Here is a 15,282-nt window from a genome sequence, read left to right as displayed (position 1 = left end):
CAATGTGAGGAAGTAAGGAGGGATCCGTAGATGATGGTCACTGCCCTCTGATCTGAAACTCTTGTCCGTGCCCTTTCAGTTGATATCAAAAGTGCATACATTAGCACAACGCAAACAATACCTCTCAGATTTATTCCCTAAAAATTGCAGCTAAAAAGGCTGGAAATTCAAATACTAATTTCCAACATTTCAAAATATACATTATTTTGTTTCATCTCCGTTATTCTATCAGAGTCCATTTCCTTCAGAGAGAAAAATCCAGACAGTACACACTCCAACAAGGAACGTGACAGTTACAGCAGTCACCTGAAAACAATCGGAAAAAAAAGTGTTAGGTTTTTACGCTCTCCAAACGCAAGATTATTGAAACGCCATGGAGTGACCTGAACCCACCTGGGCTATTACACTGTGATTTTGCCAAAACATCTTAATTTGGACTCTCACAACCCCAAACGCACACGGCCAGAAAGATTCATTATTATTCTCTAGAGCATCTCGGCATCTGAAATGTAAACGAAAATTTTCTAGCATAGCACGGGATTTGTTGCGTGTTGTGTTCCACAACGTTTCACCATGTATGGACACTAAGTGCGTTAGAATACAGCCTGCGCGCCAAGCGCGAGAAAACACAACTTCAAAATCAAGCTTCTTTAGCTTGCAATGCTAAACACAACACAAAATCAAACTTCTTTAGCTTGCAATGTGTAGTATTTTTGTAAATTTGCTTGTAATGTTTTATGTAATAATAATAAACAAATAAACAAACACAACACAAGCGCCAAGCGTGGAAAAACACAGCAAGGGCGACAATCGAAGTGCCGAAATAAAAACACAGCACTAGCGCAAAGTGCGGCAAAACAAAGATGGAGCGCCAAACGCGGGGAGAACACAAAAGGAGCATCAAGCCCGGGAAAAGAGTGAGATCAATTCATCACCGCTTGTAGTTTTACATCCGACTGGTTGAGAAGATTGCACAAACAGCTTGCCAAACAGCCATAAGGAAAAATAAGGTTACTCCCAAAGGTGATTAACATGTAGCTTCTCCCTACAATATCCATACGTTATCCAGCAAACAGGTAATGAGAATACTAAAACTCGTCAGGCAGAAGTTGTTACCTTGATCTAGCACCATATTCTGGTGAATAATTTTCCAAGAAATATGTAGGAGCTAGAGGGGAAAATTAACACTCAGATCTTGGGTGTAAAAGGGTTAAACATGGTCTGAAGAGGTTCCGTTTTAAAATGAAGAGACTCACTTTTCGTAGAGTGACGCAGCAAAGGAAAGGTTTCCTTGTAAGATATCCTCTTTATTCACATTATTCCAGTGGATACCATTCAAAGAGTAGTTATATTCAACCATGTAAGCTAAGTTGTAAACCGCCTGGAATTCGACACAAACAATTCAAATAATTGCTATTTAAATGCACATTCTATCAGTTTACTCGAAAAGTTGTGAATCACTCGCCTCCAACATTTTACTATTTATTATTATTAAAAACTGGATCATTGAATAATGCAATTCAAGACTTTTCATTGGCTTAGCCATTATGGTATATGAGCCAATATACCATAAACTACGATATGGTAAGCGTACGCGTAAGCTTAAAATTAAAAGGGAGCTAAAAATTTAATAGAATTTAATAATTTAATGCAGCGTTTTTAATAAAACAATTATTCCACTCGCGTTTGTTGGATATGAGATGATTATAGCCAACTCGGCGCTACGCGCCTCGTTGGCTATCTATCATCTCATATCCAACGCGCGCTCGAATAATTGTTAAATAAACGACCACGCCTCGTTATTTTCCCCTTTTTTCCTTACCAGAAGACACTGGAAAAATCGGGCTAACGTCGAGTACTACCTAGACTAGTATTGTCCAAAAAAGTGTTTGCCCTTTCAAGAACCTAAAGCATCACGATGACGTCACAACTTACTGACAAAGATTTGTACAAGTTTCTGATTGGGTAAAAAACAAAAAGAAAAGACCTTCGGGTGTTAAACCGAGGATGAACCAAAGAGTATTCGGATGTTTATCGAAAGTGAACGAGTAAAACCTAAAAGTCTACGGTGTTAACAAGGATAAATGTGGGTTACCTGTGGCGGGTCGTTTTTAGACGCCGCCTCTGCATACATTTCCGCAGCAAATGTGATATTTTGGGGAACAGTTTTGCCATACCAATGATTATCTCCTACTTTAATCATAGCTTTGAAGAAACAAATTAAAAAACACTAGAATTGAATTTAAGCTCATAGTAACAATTATAAGTTTTACTTTGTCAATAATCAAAAGATAAGCGTTTCTTACCAAAGACCCAGCCCATAGCCGCTGACCGGTTATAGTAATGCCATGTGCAATCCACCGCGGTCGCACTGTTCAGCTCATCCCGATTTTCTTCGCATAACATGGCAGCATTGTAGAGAGGTACTTCCATTCCAACCTCGGCAGCGAAAATAAAGTAAACTAGCGACTGGTACCTAGAAAACCAAAATCAAAAAGCCGATTTTTAACTTATGAAACATTTGTTTAAACTCTTACCCAGATCCCACCGTGTAACTGATACCCTTCCCATGCTTGACTGGGTAAGGTCTGGGTACGAGATAGATTATCATACCACAGCCAATTGTAATAAAGGACAATTTGAAAAGGAGCCAATGAGAGATCGAATTTAGTAAAAGTGCCTCAAGCGCAGGAAACATACGTTTAGTTAGTTTACCCATAATCGGTTGAAAAGCTAGCGTAAAATGCCGTAAAATATGAAATTTGTATATGTGCACGATCCTTCGCAGTAAAGCACTATTTAAGCAATAGTGAAAATCAGACCTGAAAAAAATTCAGGCCTGTACGGGATTCGAACCACTGACCTCTGCGATACTAGTGCAGCGCTCTACCAATTGAGCTAACAAGCCAACTGGGAGCAGGCCATCAAATTAATTCGACATAAACCCGTAAGATGATAAATCAAACAACAAACATATGAAATACATATATATGAACTGCGGTTATGAAACGTATATGTGCACGATCCTTCGCAGTAAAGCACTATTTAAGCAATAGTGAAAATCAGACCTGAAAAAAATTCACTATTTTTTTTCACTATTGCTTAAATAGTGCTTTACTGCGAAGGATCGTGCACATATACGTTTCATAACCGCAGTTCATATATATGTATTTCATATGTTTGTTGTTTAATATGAAATTTGTGTTTAAGTTGGAAACGTTCATTGTACTTAGCTGCCCCAACTTGTTAACAGGCACTCCACTTAAATGACAACAAACAAACAATCCACATCAAACATCACGCGATTAAGAGCCCAACTAATAGAACTTGCGACCGGGACTCGAACCAAGACCTCTGGATTACCATTTACAACTCGTATACGCTGCCTTCCAGCTGAAGAACGTTTTTAGACCAATTACATGGCAAAGTTACAAAAAGAAATAGACAGTAAGAAAACGTTATTATAACTCGCCGTACATGTTGCCCTGGTAATACGCTTCTAAGCCTCGCCTCATTAACCGTCCAACCTCAGGATTCTGTTCAGCTACAAAACGAAGATAACTGCAAAGAAAAAGCAAGTTCCAATGATAAATGTGATGAATATCGAAAAAAAAAAGTGTTAGTCAAAACGTCATTCTATTTAGCTACTTACACAACCCCCATTGGACAGTTCCGTTCAACGTGCAAGCCACTACTGACCCCTTCCCCCACGGTAAGACACGATCCTGGGTGACCCTTAGTAGCAGCCTCGAACCAATACTTGAATGCTTCTTTCTACCAAATAATAATTAAAAAAAAAACAGTGAGGCTACATTACGTTTCTCGACGTCTGCTGAGACGCCAGCTTGGGCAAAGAAAGCCATGATGGAGGGAGGGGCTACTTCCTAGTAATTGGATAATGGGGATGTGCTGCTAAAATGAGACTGCAGTTTCATGACTGGATTGACTATTATGGGGTTGCATTTCCAGTAGAGTTACTAGAATGGGATAGCACATTTTGGGGGTAAAACGTCTCAATTCATTTTAGGACGACCAACTTAAAAGGCGTCCTAAGATAGATGACTACGATGGGGTCTATAATTGGCCACAGAATAAACTATTATGGGGTAGAGCTTCTGTGAGGCTAGCGGCACATACCCAACAGAAATTAACTCAAGTAACCCTCTCCCCCAGTAAAAGAACGATATTGATAAATTGTCTGTGAGCTACTCGATGGAATAAGAAATGCACGTAGTTTGCCTTAATGAAACAGAACCAAACTCTCTGAACTAATTTAAAAGGAAAATGTAATATCTAAGAGGGAGAATTACAAATTGGATATGAAGAGTTGAGGAGTCCTTGTGCCCAATTTTGTTTTGGTCTTCCATACCTTATCAGGAGGATGTCCTTCCACCCAGCCGTTGTCATATGACACAGCTAAGTTGGTCAGCCCATCTCTGTCTCCCTTTTCAGCTGCTCTTTTGAAGTAAACTGCTGCTCCGCTGTAGTTCTGACGCGTGTTCACCTCGTAAAAACCCAACGCGTTTAAAGCAGGTGGAAAGTCCTATCCCATATAAAAATTAAAAAATAAATAAACAAAACAAGACAATAAAAATCTTTTTTTTTTTGATAAAATAATAAATTTCCAGTAGGAATGCGGTTGAAAAAATGTGGTGGGCTAGTGAATTGGATAGAAATAATGTTTCGTGGCATGACGTCATCTTCATCACAAAACGGAGGCGTAAAACCTTGCAAGGAAGCCTGGAAATTAGAATCATTTATTCTACTTGGACGCGCGTGATTTCCTATTGGTAACCAGTCTTTCTTTCAATCAGTTATACTGCTAAATGAAAGAGGCGTTTTGACCTGGGTATCACGCCATTGTAAGCTTATGCCAAATGAGCTGGGAAATCTATGAATGATTCTCATCTCCAAAATGCGTTTGTACCTGTTCTGCAGACATTTGAAACATCTTGATGGCTTCAGTTTCATTTTGTTCCACGCCGTGGCCCTATAAAAAGAAATACAAGAGTCAACTTCCTGCATTTTATCGTCTTAGAAATCCAACCTAGCATTGCAACCATCCTAGATAAAAGATAAAGACTAGATAAAGACTCGATTACAAAAGAGAAACTTTCAATATCGTGCTGAAAGCAGCTCAATGTTTTAATTTAGAACTTGCGCCATCATTTCAATCAATCTGATAAAGGATAAAGCCTAAAGCCGTTAGCCTCTTGGTCACTTGCTTTCCTCCTTCCTCCCTTCCCTCTCCCCATTCTTCTCCCTCTCCTCCTCACCTTCCCCTCCCTCTCCCCTTTCCTCCCCCTCCCCTCCCCTTGCGCCTAGGAGCGCTGAAATGTGATTATGAGTTTACTGTGAATGCTCTTGTCATCTAGTTACCTTTGTTCCTATTGGCCCAAAGGATTACTGGATTAAATGTCAGATTTACGACACTATATCTAAAAGAGCTAGAGGACACGCGTTGCATTAACTTTTTACGTTAAACTTGAGAATCTGATCTTAATTTGTTTATTACTTACCCTCAACAGGGACACACCCAAGTTATAGAGTCCCTCTGGGTCTCCTTTATCGGCCCCCATCTGATAATACTTCACTGCTCGGTTCAAATCCCTGTGCAAACCGCGTTTACCATAATAATACATCTCTGCGAGCACGTTCTGAAATTAGAATTGGATTTTTCAACACAGTTGCGCCAGCTATTCGTCAGAGGTAATCAATCGAAACCTACATGTATCTTCGGAATTACACGAGTTTTCTTTGGAGTCTTCGGGATGATTTTACTCGAAGAGTATTCGCGTAAACTGGGATGGAACTAGTAAATTCGTTTTAACACTTGAACCCTCATAACAGAACAATATCAAGCAGAACAGTGATGAGATTAATTAAAAAAAATTAGGGGATTATTTGATCCAATACCAAACTATCTGAAATAACATCATAAGTATTGTATGGCAGACAGAGTTTAAGTTTAACTAGAATGTAGAACGTAATTTAAAAGGTGAAAAATATTGAGAAAACTTGATTACTTAATATTAATAGCCCCTTGGTACAAAATTGTGAATTGTTTGATGTTAGTTCTACAGACTTGGCAACGGTATAATTCGTATAACTAGTAGAATAACTACACAAATAAATACAGTTTTCATATGAGAAAATAAAAAAAAAAAATTAGGAGGTCCCGTGTGACACTGTGGAAACTATTTGTACATTCGTCATTGACCAATCAGGATCGAGATATTTTGTCGAGTATATCGTAAAAGAAAATAGTGTATCCATACTAAGTCCTAATGCATTAAACTAATATGAGTACCTCATTTTCAGAGAAAACAAATATGGAAAGCTTAAAAAACAACAACAACAACAAAAATAAAAACGAAAATAGAGCGAGTTCTGTTTCATCGAACTGACCTTAAGAATGCTCTGCCGGCATTCCCCAACGGCAAGAAAAAAAAAACAATAAATTCACTTAATTATTAATACAAAACACACCTGAGCGTCTGTCAAACCATGCAAAGCCTGATGGGTAAGCCACTGAAACATGTCTGATTCATTGCCTTTGTGATTGGCTAATTCGTCATAATCATCCAGGCGCACTGCTTCCGAGTGGGTCTAGGGATAAAAACGAGTCAACGACATGACCTGTGAAGTCTTCGTGTAATTCTAATGACACACGAAGTGGCTGAGTTTGGATAAAATGAAGAAATATGGACGTTGGTGTAAAAGCTTTGTTTAGCCTGCGAGCACGTCCTCATTATGAGCGCTTCGGCAAGAGAGTTTCATAGCCTGTGGGAAGGTAAGAAACCTGAAGATACGCGAGCCAGTGAGAGGTCTGCGAGGGGATCTAGTGCCAGACCCCTGGCACTAGATCCCCGACTCGTCTGAAATCTTCCCGCTGAAGGATAACGAGAAACACTGGTCCTGAGACGCCATTAATGAGGGCTTCCTCATGAGCTAAGCTTCGCTGCAACTAACTCACATTTATTTCCTGATGTTCCTGCAAGAGCTTGTCTGTGGTCATAGCAGCTGCCTTGTAGTAACCTAAAGAGAAATCACAACTCTAATATGGTCATGTCCAAGAAAGAAAAAACTTGGTTGTTCTGAGACTTACCGTGAAATGAAGTTTCAATTGTGGGTCGAAAGTAATCTGGGATTTTAATGGTTTTGACTTACTTCGCCTCGTGATTGGTTCAGAAACTCGCGCCATTTTCTTAGCCAATCAGATGTAAAGCTAAACCAATGACCACTTCGTCACTAACTCCCGCTTCGCTTGGAGCCGTTTATAGGAATTTATCCTGGGTTTTTATCGGTTCCCTGCAATCTTTCTTCATTTACAGTTCAAGTTACTTCTGAATTCGTGAACCATGAAACTTTAACGATAATGCCCTCCGACTGGGAATGAACTGGTACATTTCTAGAGCTGAGAAGGCACGAACGCCATTCATGCCTGGTGTACTTCAGTTTAAGTATTTAACAACAGTGTTGTTCCACGATGTCATACCTATAGCTATATCACAGTCCCGATGTAATCCATCAGCTCCTATAAAGTGTCTGTAAGCCAAAGCCATTTGACTAAGGGCGTGGTCGTTAACCGCTCCAAGCATCAAATACTTCCATCCCTGCATGAATAGAAATAAAGAACCAACCTTACTCTGTGTGATGCGAGTATCTTTGATTTTAATCAAATCAAACCGTTTGATTCAAACTTCTGGCACTTCTCCTCGCACCATCCCTGCTCCCCGTCACCACGATTCAAAATGCTTTTTTTCTGTGTACATCCCTCATTAATTATTTGTTGTTATTCCCAGGCCCTCTTCGCTTGATCAATCCGAGGCCCAACCTCGAATTGTGACGTCACGAAGCCACCATTTCTCCAGACCCCACAATGACAAAGAGGTAACAGAGAAAACTCAAAACATGTGGTATGTGAGATAGTTGTAAAAATGAAGGTACAGCACAAGTTGCTGTATCTGATCCGTTTTACTGAGATGACACCAAAAAATAGGCAACAATGATAAGTCTAAGTATGCAGAAAGGTTAGAGATGTAACAGACCATACAGAAAACACTTTATTGCTGTAAACTATTCTCTCGTGTTACCCATACCTCAATTTCATGCTGTGGAACACCTAAACCAATCATATTCATTACTCCTGTCATGTACTGTGACTTGACGTGTCCCATACAGCTAGACACTCTGAAAATGGCCAATGCTTCTCCTGCATTCGTTCCACCATTGACCTGGAGATTCAAAGAAAACATGTAGTCCTTGACTATCCCTAGATGTTAAACAGAGGTTTACAGCAGGCCAAATGTTAGCACTCTAGGTCTTGCTAGAATTGCTAAGTTTTGTTTTTCACCAATTTTTTCAAGGAAGGCAAAGAGTTGAAAACAACCCACCAGTTTTTCATTTGCCAGCTGATGTAAGAACTCTGCCACAGACACCAAATCATTGTGATGGTATCTCATGGCTTCCCGAATGATGTCATCCACCTCTGGGGTCTCCCCTGATAGAGGAACTTGGCTTTGGATGTTGTTTCTGTTTGAGATAAGATCCATCAGGGATCTATGATTAGCTGCGCAGTTTTCTGGACAAAAAACAACCAAAAGAAAACAATGTTATTCACAGTGGTAAAGGTTAAGTATGTTTATGAACCAAGTGGCAAATCAAGTCGGCACTTAACTCTGGTTTCCGTAGCATGAAGCAACTAGGAGTATTTCTCCTCCCCCCTGAATAAGATGCTGGTCTGTCACGGGGTTACCCCCAGCATTAAATTCACCGCTACCCATTTTAACACCTGGGTAAAGAGAGACACTGTGAGAGTAAAGTGTCTTGCCTAAGAACACAGCACAATGTCTCTGGCCAGGGCTCGAACCTGGACCACTCGATCCAGAGTTGAACGCACTAACCATGAGACCACCACACCTCCCACTCAAGCCAAAGTACTTTGATGAATTCCTCAGCCAGGTTTTACACTCATAATGAACACAGCTGTCAAACGTCTGTGCATGTGCCATGATTTTTAATGACTGAGTGACACACTTTCAGAATGTCAGAACAAAGTTGTTTTAAAAGAGTTGAGTACTAACAATTATGCAAATGAAAACCATAAAACTTTTGCATTAAAGCTCAAAACAAAATGGTAAATAAAAGCAAAACATGCATTAAACAAGCTTTGCATACAAAATGTCTAGATTTTTCTTTTTCCCTACTTTTATGTTGCTTTTTACAAATTTATATGAACAGTTGAGTTTTTCTTGGTATATTTTATGTGACGTCAGTTGTTTCAGCTGCCAACCAAAATTGATCCCCTTACACATGTCCTACATTTGACCTCAGTGTTGACTCAAACCAGGAAAGAAAATGGGTATCAGTCAACTGTCAGAGTAACCCGACAAATTGTTGAAGAGTAACAGATGATTTAACAAGCAGCCTGTCTAAGAGGAAGAGAACTACTCCTTGTTTCTTTTGTGCTACAGAATCTAGGATAAGCCCTAACAGCCGTCACACCAGGACATAATTATTTGTCTCAGCATCAAACTTAACCTTTTTCACTCTATTCTAATTGCTCTACAGTTTTCCACACTTCATAACATGCCACATAGAGATAGGTGAGGCCACAGGGTACAGCAGATGATCTTACATAAATATGTAAAGGTAAGACCGAGATTGCCTGAGTCTCACTTTATATAAATCATCATTCCAACACTTAAGTGCTGGCCATTCAACATCAGTTTACCATTGTCTCCTGATTCTTTCTTGATGTCTTCCAATACAGATTCATGTAAGTCGACAATCCTTTCACCACATGCAACTGAATGATCTTTGAGGGCTGAAATTTGAATCATTAAAAATTGTTTTTTTTTCCTTAACAATACCATATCTACGTATGATGCACGATCCTCGCAGTAGATAGCGCTATTTAAGCAATAGCGAAAATCAGACCTGAAAAAAATCAGGCCTCTACGGGACTCGAACCACTGACCTCTGCGATACTAGTGCAGCGCTCTACCAATTGAGCTAACAAGCCAACTGGGAGCAGGCCGTTAAATTGATTCGTAATAAACCCGTGAAAGTGGTAAATCAGATACAATGAAATATATGAAGTTCATATATTTTGAACTGCAGTATTAGATATGTATGATGCACGATCCTTGCAGTAGATAGCGCTATTTAAGCAATAGCGAAAATCAGACCTGAAAAAAATCAGGCCTGTACGGGACTCGAACCACTGACCTCTGCAATACTAGTGCAGCACTCTACCAATTGAGCTAACAAGCCAACTGGGAGCAGGCCGTTAAGTTGATTCGTAATAAACCCGTGAAAGTGATAAATCAGATACAATGAAATATATGAAGTTTTTTGTTTCCTTTGTTTAATGTAAAAGATGAGTGCAAGTAAATACAAGCAATGAAACCTATGAAAATTTAGGGTTTACACAGTAATTATAGAAAGTTCAGTTTACCCATGTGGAACATGATATGATCCCTAGGGGGAGAGAACACCTGAAAAAAAGGAACAAAAAAAAAAAGAAAGTTCTCCAGGATAACTGTCATAAAACAATTAGTTGCTAGGTTCATCAAATTCCTTTATTCCTTGTCAGTTATACAGGATATTTTCCCTGGGTGAATTCCAATGTCTTTGACAAGGATTCATTACCTGGTTTGGAAATAGCAAGTGACGTCTGTAGATACGGGTGTGTCCAATGATTCCTTTGAAGGTTTGGGATCCTTCAGTGCCACCAAGAACCCAAAATCCGTCAGTGTCTTTGTAACTAAATGTCCCATAAGGAAACCTAGGCAAGAATATCATGCATTAGACCATTAATTTCGATTAACTCAAAAAAATCAGCATCAATTCAAGTGTGAAGTAAAGTTTTCTATTCAGAGAAGGATGCAGTAAATAAAAGCCTAATTTTCTTCTCTATAACTCACTCTTTATGGATAGCATTTTCCTCTTTTTCGAACACATGGCCATCGTAATGTCTAGTTGAAACGTATATTGTTTTATCATCAACTGACATCACAATCTGAATCCACTTCTTGAGAGGCAACCGACTGTTGACGACAAATGCGTAACCAAGATCAGGTGTGTATTGCACCTGAATATGAAGAAGTCCTTTAAAGATAAAAGGAAAATGATTAAGTCAGCTTATGGGCCAGATGGCCCATCTGACAGGAGCTTTTAAAACACCATGACTGACTTGTTGCATGGTTGTCTATAATTCTAGTGAGACAACTTGGTTCTGACAGCCTGATAGCACACCCTATAGCCACTGTAATGTTCTCACATGTACACACATTTTACCATATTGTCCTCTTGGACAGGATACCATTCCAATCCAAGGTTACTCCAACAATTTGTCATGTTTTTTTGACAATTTTAACCCTTTATCACCCCTGAATCACAAATAAAGGTTGAGAAAATGAAGGAAATGATCACAAACTAAAGAACCTCCTGATCATTAAACAAATTCTCTTTTTCTGTACCTTAGGAAATGTATAGAGAACAGTATTGAGAATATGCATACTGATGTTAGGGTGTAGAGGGTTGAGCCACCCATTTATATTCCTAAGCAAAGATGGGCTCTGCAAATGTGAAGTGTTTTGCCATGCCCAAGAACACATCATAGCGTCTACACCAGAACTTAGATCTGGACTTTCCAGCCCACAAACTACTGGATCAACGCAAGCACCAATATCTCTCCCCTCTAATATTCCTATGATATAAAACCCTGGGCTAAAAAAAAAAAAAAAAACAGAAAAGTGAACCTACATTTAAGTAACTTACCACTTGATGTTATACTCAATAGCGGGGTCAACAGAGTTGTACTTCTGTGATTTAGAATTCCACACAGACCATCGAGGCACGGCTCAAATATGAAAATCCATGTTGAAATGGTAAATCTATCAAGGAAATCAACACATTGCAAATGTAGATAAGAACAAGACAAATTTTCAACAAGATCAATTACTCATTGATTAAGTGAGAGGACCAGATGAAAAAATATTTGGCTCCTGGTCATAATCAATGAAACAAGTGCAGCAAGGTCCCTTCCCAAGAGCCAAATATTTCCTCATCCAGCCTGACCCAACAAAGAGTTTGCCATCTCACAGGGAAAATGTTTTTCAATAAAAATGCATGAGGTAAGAATGATGATCAATCAAAGAATGATGATCAATCAAAGAATGATGATCATCAAAGAATGATGATCAAATAACACACACTAGAATCACCTTGGTTTTGTCTTGCTGTGTGCCTCAGCTAGTTCTTTTCTCGGCCATGCTAATGGTGGAAGAATTCTAGGATAAAAGAGATAATACAGACAATAATCATAAACTGTTTGAAATTCTTTTTCTCCAATTTTCACTTTGAAAATTAACAGCCATATACCTTTTTACTCCTGTTTCTTTTCCAGTTAGGGCAACAGGAAATGTTAACAAGTCCACAATATCTGCAAAGCCATTTTGGAATTACAGTTAACTTAAGCATTGCAATCAGTGATGATATGGAAAAGGGAAAGAGGGGTTGAAATTTCAAGGCATGCGGACACGTACCTTTAAGGTGCATACACTTCACAATCTTCCACTGCTTGTGTCTTACCAGATGTTCCCAAGGCCATGAAAAACTGAAGCCTGGTTTTTGAGGTCTTCTCCACGGAGAGGTTAAGGGCAATACTAGAAAATCCCCAGCTAACACAGGCTTTGAATCTACTCCACTAGGTAGGAGATCAAGCAACGTTATTGTCACCTGAATCTGCTCAACGTAAAGATCTGGAAATATATTCAGAGCTTTGTTTTCAAAATACATCAATGAATCTCGAAGTGTGACCCGCACTCGAAATCTTTGCGTTCCTTCTGTACGATGTGATACCACAAGAGTGTATTTAAACTCACTACGTTCTTCGCCCTCTATTCCAACTGATATGATTTCTACAGACAAGAGCCTTGCTTCTTTAGTCCTGTATGAGAGAACAATGTCAAACTCGGCTTCTGCATGGGAAGGCGCGCCAATTATCTCCACAAAATCATCGTACGCCTTCATTCGTTCATGAAAGTCTGATGGAATATCCAATGTAACTCCAGGCTCTGCTCGTTTAGCCTTGCCTGAGACAATGACCTGAAATAAACAGGAAGTAAACAGAAGAACGTCCACGCTCGCCATTTTCTGGCGATTGTCTCCACAACATCTGACGTACGTTTTCGTTGTCCGGTGCTGGGAAACCAGACTTTGATAAAAAGAATTTAAGATACGATCAGTCTTTTAGAACGGATTTCACACCAACTCTGGTACCATAACGGCTGAAATGGGTCCGTAATTTTCAGTTAGGATCACAGACGGATGAAATAATTCCAAGTTGGGCAGTTTACAGCCAGGCGCACTTGGTGCAAGTTTTATGCCAAGACTCAAACTGACAGTTTGTCGGCTTACTTCACTCTTAAAGTTGGGCTGGATATCCGTAAAATTTTAAAGATCTTTTTATAATTCAAAGAAATGGGGTTCAGATAAAAGAAAAAAAAAAAAAAAAAGGAATGCTTTATTTTCTTGGCGAAATTATCTAATAATGAAGTTCATACCCAGTCTCAAGATGTCACGGTTAGGGGCTTGTAACGCGAGCGTAAAGTAATGCAATCTTGCTATGCCGTTAATGGAGTTTCAAGAATAACTTGTGTCCGTCTCAGAAAACATGTCAAATAAAAACTGCATTTTAAATCGAGGTTAATATTTCATCAGATTTTTGAAAGCTGGTCAAGAATAAAGTATTTTCGGTAGAAAAATTAGAAAAATTAGTCTGCTACACAGCCGTACTTGGGGTCATCATGTAACGTTCCTCCCGACGTTCGTTCGTGGGGACACAGCGGAAATACGTTTTCGTGACGTCACAGTAACTGGTCAGTGGTCATCAACTTTAGGCTGCCAAGCGCTTCCATACGTTCCATATGTTCCATCTGTTCCACATGAAGACATCGGCCTCTTGCGTGGTTTTAGATTGGAAAATATGCATGATACTTCTCCTTGTTTGTTATATTTGATCCTTTGAATTAGTTTTTAATACTAAAACTACGTCTTAACCACTAGCGGTATAGGGGAGTCATTTTGTTTGGAGTTGTGTGCTTTTTGCTGACTTTGGCTGGCCGTCCAGTTACGAAGCGCGATCTTGGTTCTTCAGTCGGCCTCGCCTTCAGAATTGTCAAAAACAGCGACAGTTATCCAGACAAAGCAGGATATTAGTTCTGTAAGATACTTTACCAGCGAGTCTGAAGACTGGTTGGATTTTTAAGTGTTATTAGCATGAAGCGGTACAGGTAATTATTGTGTTTTGAAATATTCATACACTCACTTTGCGCCGACGTGCGGTGCCTTTTCATTTTGGTAATTATTCGCTTGGATGAGAATTTTACCTTTATAGACTGATTTTTCGCCATTCCACCCTTCTGATTTTCTGTGCCTTTAAGAACGGGTGTCCGTAATCAAAATATGAAAACATTTGTTCATTTCATATACTTGCAGTTTTATGAACAAGTTATCTCGTGAACAGGCACATTCAAACGTACTAAAGACATGTAATAGAGATCTACTATCAACTGCTGTCACTAAAGGCTTAATTCAAGATAAATTATAAATGAACCGATCATGTTGGACGGTCTCAAATATTGCATATTTTCCGCGCCCTCAATCAATGGCCTATATAATAATCTTTGTCGAGCCTTAGCGCAGCAGACAATTCACAATTTCTTGAATTTCCACTTCCTTTCTAAACATCACTAAACAAGCGTTATTCTGTTGCAACAACGGCTACTTTAATTTCCCAAAAATTGTCTTACACGAAAGCATTTTCAATGAAACCCACTTTATTATTATCATATTTTTATAACTCAGTCATTTGAAACTTTTACAGGCACATGTATGTTTACCTGAAGTATATTCCACTATCTTGCATGTGCATTGCATTAATTTATGTAAACAATCGACTACTCTTCTTCCATTCATTTTTTTTAAGGTTACCTTAGCTTTGCTTTGCTTTACATACACATCACATGCGCTGCCACTGTAAGGATAATTATGATCCCCATCAGTGATATTACATCATATCCCTACGGAACATTGTTATGAAACATTCCCATTTGACTTGTAGCCATTTTCTTTCAAGGTGGCAAAATATATGTATATTGCCGAAATTAGTAAGAATTTCTTATTCACTAAAACTAGTGTAGCCATACCAGTGCTCCCCTCCCCAGTAATAAGTTGGGAAAAGGACATTTGTATGGTGCTATCATTGTTTAC

At 39.1% G+C, this 15,282-nt stretch overlaps 1 protein-coding gene across 1 annotated transcript; it reads right to left on the bottom strand.

Moving 5' to 3' along the window:
* Nucleotides 1–117: 117 nt before the first annotated feature.
* LOC111332166 (protein sel-1 homolog 3) lies at nt 118–13,400 on the bottom strand. The gene is made up of 23 exons (XM_022937456.2): nt 12,555–13,400; nt 12,391–12,451; nt 12,234–12,299; nt 11,788–11,903; nt 10,932–11,115; nt 10,657–10,792; nt 10,463–10,502; nt 9,737–9,829; nt 8,397–8,584; nt 8,103–8,237; nt 7,499–7,616; nt 6,977–7,038; nt 6,490–6,609; nt 5,520–5,657; nt 4,928–4,990; nt 4,370–4,543; nt 3,653–3,774; nt 3,478–3,561; nt 2,307–2,476; nt 2,096–2,205; nt 1,257–1,381; nt 394–502; nt 118–306 (listed from the first exon to the last, which is right to left on the bottom strand). The coding sequence occupies exons 1-23, from the start codon at nt 13,159–13,161 to the stop codon at nt 229–231; spliced, it is 3,099 nt and encodes a 1,032-aa protein (XP_022793191.1). The 5' UTR covers nt 13,162–13,400; the 3' UTR covers nt 118–228.
* Nucleotides 13,401–15,282: the final 1,882 nt, after the last annotated feature.

Source organism: Stylophora pistillata, chromosome 7 (genome assembly GCF_964205215.1).
Source record: "Stylophora pistillata chromosome 7, jaStyPist1.2, whole genome shotgun sequence".
NCBI classification, from domain to species: Eukaryota; Metazoa; Cnidaria; class Anthozoa; order Scleractinia; family Pocilloporidae; genus Stylophora; species Stylophora pistillata.
Note: the sequence above shows the minus strand (reverse complement) of the source record. Positions and strands in the feature narration are given on the sequence as shown.